The sequence below is a fragment of the Camellia sinensis genome, chromosome 6, assembly GCF_055761805.1.
Source record: "Camellia sinensis isolate YWXY chromosome 6, ASM5576180v1, whole genome shotgun sequence".
Classification (NCBI taxonomy): Eukaryota; Viridiplantae; Streptophyta; class Magnoliopsida; order Ericales; family Theaceae; genus Camellia; species Camellia sinensis.
The window spans coordinates 201,445,304-201,454,351 of record NC_138966.1 but is presented as its reverse complement, the minus strand read 5'-3'; the positions used below and the strand labels follow the sequence as shown (position 1 = coordinate 201,454,351).

General features: G+C 33.6%; 1 protein-coding gene across 1 annotated transcript; it reads right to left on the bottom strand.

The window, feature by feature from the left end:
• Nucleotides 1–2,686: 2,686 nt before the first annotated feature.
• On the bottom strand, nucleotides 2,687–8,243 carry LOC114313056 (prefoldin subunit 3). Its single transcript, XM_028259386.2, has 6 exons — nucleotides 7,998–8,243; nucleotides 6,012–6,069; nucleotides 4,678–4,749; nucleotides 3,453–3,572; nucleotides 3,265–3,366; nucleotides 2,687–3,065 (listed from the first exon to the last, which is right to left on the bottom strand). The coding sequence occupies exons 1-6, from the start codon at nucleotides 8,144–8,146 to the stop codon at nucleotides 2,982–2,984; spliced, it is 585 nt and encodes a 194-aa protein (XP_028115187.1). The 5' UTR covers nucleotides 8,147–8,243; the 3' UTR covers nucleotides 2,687–2,981.
• Nucleotides 8,244–9,048: the final 805 nt, after the last annotated feature.

The following is a 9,048-nucleotide window of genomic DNA, read 5'->3' as shown; positions in this document are numbered from 1 at the left end:
GGATTTTAATTAATAGATATAAAATAACTTCGAGAAAATTATGATTTTACTTACACCAGAGCACATACTTCATCACACCACCTTATTTTTGTAATTACTTTCACGTATTTTTACTTATTTACAATTCAACAATTTAAAAAATTGATCCTTAAATATTTTATATCAAATCTACATATCCAAAACGGAAGTTAAAATGATAAGTTCTTCGATTTTTTTTTATGCGCCCCAACTTTTCTTCTCATATGGGTTGTAGATTTAGCAATTTTTAATTTGAATTGGGATTTCATATCTATATCTATATATATACATATATGTATGTATGCACGTTGGAGTGTCAGGGTGAAAGATGGGAATGGAAAGTTAAGATGGAGGAGTTATTGGTTGGTCTTGGGTATCTTTACGTGGTGTCTCAAATGGTATTGTGATTAGTGGAGGCAGTAGGATTTACGAATTTGTGTTAGGTAATTGAGAAATATGAAAAGATATACAAATTTGTGTTGGGTAATTGAGAAATATGAAAAGATATAATAAATTATAATTGGTATGGAAGATCATCACATGGCGCTCCAACATCAACTAATAATTTTGTTGTTGTTAAGATTAGGCTTTTTTATTGATCTGTTTTTTGTTAATATCAGGCTTTTTTATTGACCGTTGGAGGGTGGGTCAGTCAAACCTTAGGTCAGTTGGGTTTGGACCATTGTCTTAACCATGGGTTCCCACCTGAAAGCTCAGTCTGAAATAAAACCCCTAGTTTGGGATCCAAGGTTCCATAATGAATCTCTCCAAGCCTCTTAAGTGAAAAAAATTGCACGCACAATGGAGTAAAATTAAACGAGTTTTTCAAAATATTTTTTAATTTGACTTATTTACCTTTCGAGATGATCTCAAACAAATGACAATATAGTAAAATTAAAAATATTAAAATATATTTATATTTGACTTATTTATACCACAAACTAATCTCGAATATATTTTTAACGAACTGAACATGAATTAAACTTGAATAACTTAATTCATTTTATACCTTTACTCAAAAGTCCACTTCTTAGAGGAACGTTTTTAAAGTATTCTTTGAAGTACATCATAACTTTGATTTGTTTAACAAAAAAGGATGACCTACAGTATAGAATAATTTGAACCTAGTTAATAATTTGAACAACTGATTACATAGTTAATAATTTGAACCTATTCATAGATAGGATATAGATGTAATAAAAAAAAGGAAATATAGAATACATTCATTTCTCAATTCATTCATTAAGTTGTAGAATTGAATTGTGTTCAATGTTGTCCATTTTATGACCCCCAACCTTGTTACTACACTTGACAACTATGACAATAGAGTAATAAATTAATTCAAATTTAGCAAGAGGGTATACAGAGATGAATAGAAGAAGGTAATTGTCTCGCGCAGTAATAAGAATCAAACTCAGATATTAACCCTTTTCAAAGTTATGAATTCACTTTAATGACTTCCCTTGCCTACATCACAAGAGGTTATTCACCTTGAAAACTTGATACAATTGTTAGGAGTACTATCGAACATGAAAGGCTCTTGGTCCACCGGAATTTCAAGGGCTGCCAAGAGCACACCAGACATTACATAACGTGTGGTGCTCTACCAGCCGCTAGATTGAGGTGTGACAAAGCGTATGTTTTAGGTCTCCAATTCTACCATCAACACACAATCTTGAAACAATACAAAGAGGTCCCTCCCTTCCAAAAAGACATATCTAAAGTCAAATATCCTCCCAAAAGTTTTTTTGTTATTTTGGTATTGTAACTACTGCCTTTCAACTCTCTGTTTTTGGCATGTGTTTTGCAAAAACTTTACAGAAAATTGCGTGAATAATCAGTTGAGGTTAAATTTTTTGTAATGTATAAATCCTGATAAGTACTAGACACTAGTAATCATTCGAGAGAAGATCAAACTTGTGTGATTTGTTGAGGGTTTAGGGTACTTTTGATATTTTGCACCTGTGACCTAACTAGTTGCGGCATTGCTGCAAACTGCACTGAATAATTTTCACTACATCAGCAGCAGACAAGCCTTGCATGCTCTGAAAAATTGCAAATGTTTTTCAACAAATAGATGCCACAATAATTGGTGTGAAACCCTTGGCCAGAATGAGGTGCAGCAGGGAGGCAAACCATTTTCAAGATTCAAACTCATGTGAATATCAACAACATAGTTTTCTTTTCCCACTTTGATCACAAGTCATAAGAACACAACTAGTGGTGCCCCACCTAATTGTGGAGTCAGAGCACTCAAAACCAAAGAAAACCAAACTGATGTAACACCTACATTCAATTGTTAATTCCCAAGCGAACTAATGCTTTCCTTATTCAAATCCACTTAAAGTGCCAATAATGCTATTCCTGACTTAAACTGCAATATACTAATACAAATCATCCAACTCTGAAACTCTTTTTAGGACTGACAGTGACTGCACTGACATCATTCGAAGACACAAATCGTAACACCGGGCCGCTCTATTGGACGAAGACGCTTGGCCAACAAAGTTTCTCTCCTAAAGAATCTTCTGGAGGCCCCATTTTGCAGTAATCCAAAATTTTCAAATTTGAACTAAGATCAACCATCACTGAAGGCATAAATCAGAGGAACTAAATTGAAATGACCTGTCTAGCTGAGAGAAAAACGAGGTAGGGCTACAGGAAAAAAAAAAAAAAAAACATATTTGACAACCTAAATCATAGCGAATCTTGTTACAGCTCAACCCTAATAATGTGATAACTTTTTCTTACACAACAGAACTATTTCAACCGATCAAAATCTGGAACGAGAAGCTCAATTGATATGAGAACACATCTCATAATATTATAAAAAAAAAACTAAAAAAATAAAATAGTAAAGACAATCTCATTACCTAAAACAATGGAAAAGAGAAACTAGGTCCATACTTTTGGCTAGAATAGCAGGTTCTGCCAGCTCTTATCTGGGTGTAGCGAAACTTTTCTCATGAGTCTTTGGCAGGTGAGGCTTGTGCTTGTCGGATTCTGCGTTGATGAACATCCCAGTTGTATATGCGAGCGATTGTGACCTGCTCAATAGCAGTAATATGGTAAAGATCCACCACCAAATAACATAATCAATTGTGCTACCATGCTTTCATATGCCTTAAACTAGTAAAATTTTTCTTGAATCGAGTAAAAATTAAAAATAGAAAGCCTGTGAATTTGCGAACAAGCTTTGAACTCTTTTAGCAATAACTCCCAAAATCACTAAAACACCAACTTTACCTGAGTAATCGTCACTTGATCCCTCAGGAATTGTAGATCTGCAACAATAACTTCTAAACTGGCTCTAGCATTTTCCAAATTCATTTGTAGAAGTTTGGTGGCCTGCACTTTGAAGTTTAAAGAACTTCAAAATTTCTTGTGTCCATGGGCCAAAGGCTAACAAACATATTCAGATAACAAATGGGTACCTCTTCACATGAGTACTCCAGCATGACATTAGCTCCCAGCCATAAACATACTGAATCAGTGTCCTGAATGCGTGCTCGAGAATAGATGCCTTCAGACACTTCGAAATCGGCTAGCAGTGCCTGCAACCAAAATATGAAACCGCATAAAAGTGGTCATATGATTGTACAATACGAGAAGCTGAAAATCATTGGAAATGTCAAACACACAAACAGAAGGTCCACATTTGGTAGTGTAAGTTTTGGAGTATGTGAGACACATGGCAACACTTAACCCACATTGACACATGGCAAATTAGAGCCCACCACTATAAGGTTCAATGTTCTATGCACTATAACTTTTAAGACCTAGGACCACAATATTCCTGCATTCGAGTAATATGTCTAAAAAATTTGAAAGTACAAAATATGCCTCCGTGTTATTGGTGTCTTTTAACAAAGACCCTCGACAATACATGAAAGAAAAGAATACCTTGTCCGTAGAGTCCTACAATCTTCAGTGACAAGCTGATAGAAGATAACTTAATGTCATTTCATTATCAGTAAATAATAAACATCATGAAGCAGAAATAAAGAGCAGTGCAAATCGTAGGTTCTGTGCAAGGACAAGGGAAAAAGAAAAGATAATAAAAAGGTGAAAGGAGCAAAAGCCAACCCCAAATAGGCATTGTAAAGCTAGGTTCAATTTAATCTAAACTGTAGTTACATTTTAGTATATAATATTGAGGGCTTCACTTAGATGCCATGGCGGTGCGGGTAGATACTTAACAAATGTGACTCTCTAACAGGTGGAATACACAGACCGGTAGACCAGCAGCAAGAAAGCTAAGTATAAACCTGCACTACCTCTCCCACAATGATATGCACTGTTTTTTCTCTCAATATTTATCTGACATGGAAGTCAATTTGTCATCACATGTGCACGTAAATACTAATAGATGAAGTCACATCTTCTAGTATAAATGGATTTGCATGCATGCACAAACTTGTGTCAACTAGTGTCCACAAAACCCAGAGTGCATTATTCTACCAGATTAATGATCCAGAATTCTCTTATCCAGGTTATACCGCCTCTACAAAATATAATAAAAACCACGAAAGTTAATGAGGTTCACCTTCACACAACTATACTGCCATCCCAATTTCAAATATCATCTGACAGCAAAGTTACAGACGAGTTTACCCAAATTGCAGATATATTGAACAAACTCATAGAGTTAAAACGAACCTCGCCAGTACCCTTCTTAGCTTGCAAAGTAGCGACTATATCCAAGCACTTCTCAATGTCTGGGATCTTCCCCTGATAACCACAACAAACAAGAAGCGAGAGCCAGCAAGATTCAAATTTCTCATGAACATTACAGAAAAGCAAGCAATTCCTAGTTTATGGGAATCAAATTTGACATATAAAGAGTAGTTACAGTTTGGTAATGACTTTAAGACAGAAAAATGCAAACATATGTTTAGGCTACAACCTCATCATAAGACTTTCGAAAACTCGTAATTTTAAAATATTTAGCCGGAAACCAGATCAAAATAACCATGTCAAGTTAATTTCTACAACTTCACAAAAGCACAATTTAACTCCACTTAACAAAGCATAGTCTCAAGCATTAGAAGTCGACTGTATCTGTATGTATCCAATAGCCCAAACTTGCACTGAGACTCTGACATGCCACAATGTAAATATGCAACCAATCAATTGTGTAAATTGGCCCACCAATTTATTCCAGCACAAAAACCAGCACCAAGCACCCCACCACCACAGCCAGAAAGAGAAAGAAAGATTCCACACCATTCTCGAAAACATATAAAAGCAGTGTGTTGGACTTGGACAACCATTGAAGTGATGCAGAGTCCACAGTCAGACACCAACTCAGACAGTTGGAAACAAGTTCACCTATTTTTTATTTATGCTAAAGGCATGCCCATGACACATTTCAGGAAGTAATCTCCTACAAAGTTTTCTTTTACATTTTTTGTTGGTTAACAATAAATGATGATTGCATGCCCAAGGGCAGTTGAAAACCTATCTATCTTAGTAGCTGTCTTCGACGGTCTGACACCAACTTGGACAGTTGGAAACATGTTCGCCTATTTTTTATGCTTAAATATGCCAAAGGAATGCCCATAATGAACTTTATGAAATAATCTACTACAAAGTTTTCTTTACATTTTTTGTTGGTTAACAATCTATAATGCTCAAGGACACATGCCATAATGCTCATACACATGGTCTTGGTCTTAACTTTGCAGAATTGTGATGCCTAATATCATTAATCCATTTCAAGTGCAACTTCGGTATTTGTTATCACAGATCACCCCAAAAATTAAATAAGATGGAAAGAACAAGCTATCTATCATAATTTTAGTACATGAAGAGTGTTGTGTGGTCCTTCTTTAGTCCCCAATCATAATTCATTTTTTACTTTCAACAACCAGTTCATAAACTTTGTTTTTTCTTCCACTATCAAGGCACCAACAGTTGTTAATATTTGACTTTAAAGCAATACAATGTGAAGCATATTAGGTACAGAGAAGGAACATTAATAAGAAATAAACCTGAAGATCCCTCTGCTGTGCAAGAAGTTTCATCTCGACCAACCTGTATTGCTGAAGCCTGAGCAAAAAATTAGAGCAGGAACTACATCACAAGACTAATACTGCATAATCACGTAAAGGTGGCTGCCTTTCAATATATTGTCTCCAATTAAACATGTCCAGAAATTACATTTACACTACAATGGCATTATTTCATTAATCCACAATGATGCCACACATATTTAATATTTTTATTAGGTTTGACTAGTGAGGATTATTTTCATAATTTTGAAAATTGTTAGACGGGTGTAGGGTTAGTCCAGTAGTCATATTACAGGTCAAACAATATCATTAGGTCTTATACAGAGTCTGTATTTGGTATGAAGCATCTTTATTGGTCAAATCTTCTTAGTTTTCTAAATTGTGTGTCATAGTCCTAACAGAATGAGGAGTGACCAACAGCCTATAAATACTTATGTAATCTTTTTATTCGTATGAGTTGAGTTTTATAGAATTTATGTGAAACTTTTGAAATTCTATCATTCTTTGTGTAACCTCCTAACAGGAATTCCTAAGGAAGTCTAGGTGGAGTACCTACAGTTTCTTCTTCTTCTTTTTCCATAGAATCACTATTCTTAGGGTACAAGCCCCTAAAAGTCGTTCCTTCAATGCTAAAATCCTAATCTATTGACCCCTAACATGTTAGAGTTGTAATATTATCTCAATAATCAAAGATTAAATGCACAAAATATAAATACCAAGAACTAAATCATAATTTGGAAACAAAGACTAAACTTACTAAACTACCCTTAGACTAAAATAATATTACAACTATCAACAAGCCTTTGCTTTAGCACTAAAGACTATAAATGGCTTCTATCCATGACTTCTAACAACAACGAGTTTGAAAATTCAACAACCTACTTTTTTGAAAAATCCACCCACATCTCACAAACCTTGGAAACTTTCTACTACCCATAGTAACCCTAGAAGTTTTACATAAAATCCACCACAATTCCAATAATAGGCAGCCTTAACACACGTTTCCTAAGGTGTCCTACATTTTAAAAATTAACTAACAAGATTTGTTCGCACCAATCTAGTTAATTAAGCTTAATGTACCAGGTTTTATGCATTTATGTATTCCTATCTCATACAGGATATATAAAATAAAGAATTTCATATAAAAACGAATAATAATATGAAAATTTTGAATTACAAATTGATTTGTTTTTTTTTAAATATGTGCATGCATGTTGTGTGGGTTGCAAAGTAACTGAAGCTTAAGCATGTCAAGATTTGGTTTGGGGCATGATGGCAAGTTGCTATTTGTGTTTTAAACATCCATTAAATTCAGAGATTGATCCAATAGCAAAAAAATATGAAAATTTAAGCAAAATTCAAGGTTTTGTCACAAGTCCATGACTGCTTATTGGCAAAAGTAAGATAAGAGTATAAGTGTTCTAGGCGACAGAATCAAAAGGATCTACCCGAAATTTACCAGCTCCGCTCATCCCCAAAACAGAATTTTTTTTCACTTGCATTATCTGAATGAGAGCTAAAGTAGTTCACATATTGTAACGTGTAAGTATGATTACATACAATTGGGGACTGAATGGTGACAGTAGGAACTAGTTGGATTTCACAAACAAGAAGAACAATATACATACAGAGCAATTCAATTTTCCAATTTTCAGAGTAAGTTCAAATGAACATTCGATGTAATAGAGTAACTGAATTCAAATCAACAATAAGTCCAGTGCATGTAAAAGTTGTAATAAACTACAACAATTACAACAAGATCAAGAAAAGGGAATCAAACCCAAGTCACTCAAGCTGAAAAAATAGATACAGATACAATAGATTTCTAAAACCTCCAATAAAACCCATATGGATTTTGATCTGGGTTTGTCAAATAATAACATGGGTATGTCCAAAAGATATAAACCTAGACATATATGAAACAAAGTAGAGAGATACAGAGAGAGAGAAGGAAAAAAGAGAAACCTTTCTTGGAGGAAAGAGAGGGCGGAGTTGACATCGAGACCTAATTGAGAGAGGTAGGTGTGTACATCTTCCACGAAAGCAGCTGCTGGTATTCCTCTTCTTTCTGTAACCCCAGATGATGCTGACGACGACGACGATGCGGTTGCCATTTTCGACACGGACAGAGAGAGAGAGAGAGAGAGAGAGAGAGAGGGCTCGAGGAGTTATTGACTAGGGAAGACACTAGCATATGAAACAAATGACGTCGTTTTGGAATTCTTGTAAAAATATAAAAATAAAAATAAGAAATGACGTGTCATGATTTCCAACTGTCGAGCCAAACTAACGCCTTGTTTGGGGAGGTGGATTTTTAGGTAAAAATTATTCAGTATGTTTGATTTTAATTTTTTTAAAATTAAGTTGTTTACTGTTCATAATTTTTTTTTTTTAGTGAATAGTTTTAAAATTTTAAACATATTTTTCTACTTTTTTATATGCAATTTACTTAGATGTATCTAAAAAATAAAATATTTGTGAGAAAATATTTCAAAAAATTAATAAATATACAAAAATATGAAAACTATTTTGAATTTTTGCATTTTTTTTAAATATTTTTTGGTATCTAGTGAATTTTTAATTTTTTTTTTACGAAAATTATACTTTTTAAGTATATTTATGTTAAATGTATCTAAAAATTAAAAAAATTACTTAAAATATTAAAAACAATTTAGTAAAAATAAAAAAATAAGAAAAAAGAGAGTAGAATTTTCTAAAAAACATTTTTAAAAAACCCAAACCAAACAAAGTAAATATTTTTATTTTTTTGTATCATTTTATAAAATATGAAAACATTATTTAAAAAGTTAATTTTCAAACACTCAACTTATCAACTCATGTTTAGGCAAATTTAAGTTATCAACAATGATTGAGACCCCATTTTATTAGAGACTCCACAATCTTTTTGGATGTGAACTATTGATGGTGTAGGTCCTACACATACATGAGTGGGTCCTATATATATATATTAATGGTTGAAATCAAAAGAAGGTTGTGATGTCTAAAAAAGAGGGTA

What these genes read in the sequence shown, in the direction of transcription:
- LOC114313056 (XM_028259386.2), bottom strand. Translation starts at nt 8,146, where the DNA reads ATGGCAACCGCATCGTCGTCGTCGTCAGCATCATCTGGGGTTACAGAA. An exon ending in CTCTCTTTCCTCCAAGAAAG is followed by an intron (nt 6,070 to 7,997) that starts GTTTCTCTTTTT and finishes TTTTTTGCTCAG; the next exon opens with GCTTCAGCAATACAGGTTGG. An exon ending in CACAGCAGAGGGATCTTCAG is followed by an intron (nt 4,750 to 6,011) that starts GTTTATTTCTTA and finishes TGTGGTTATCAG; the next exon opens with GGGAAGATCCCAGACATTGA.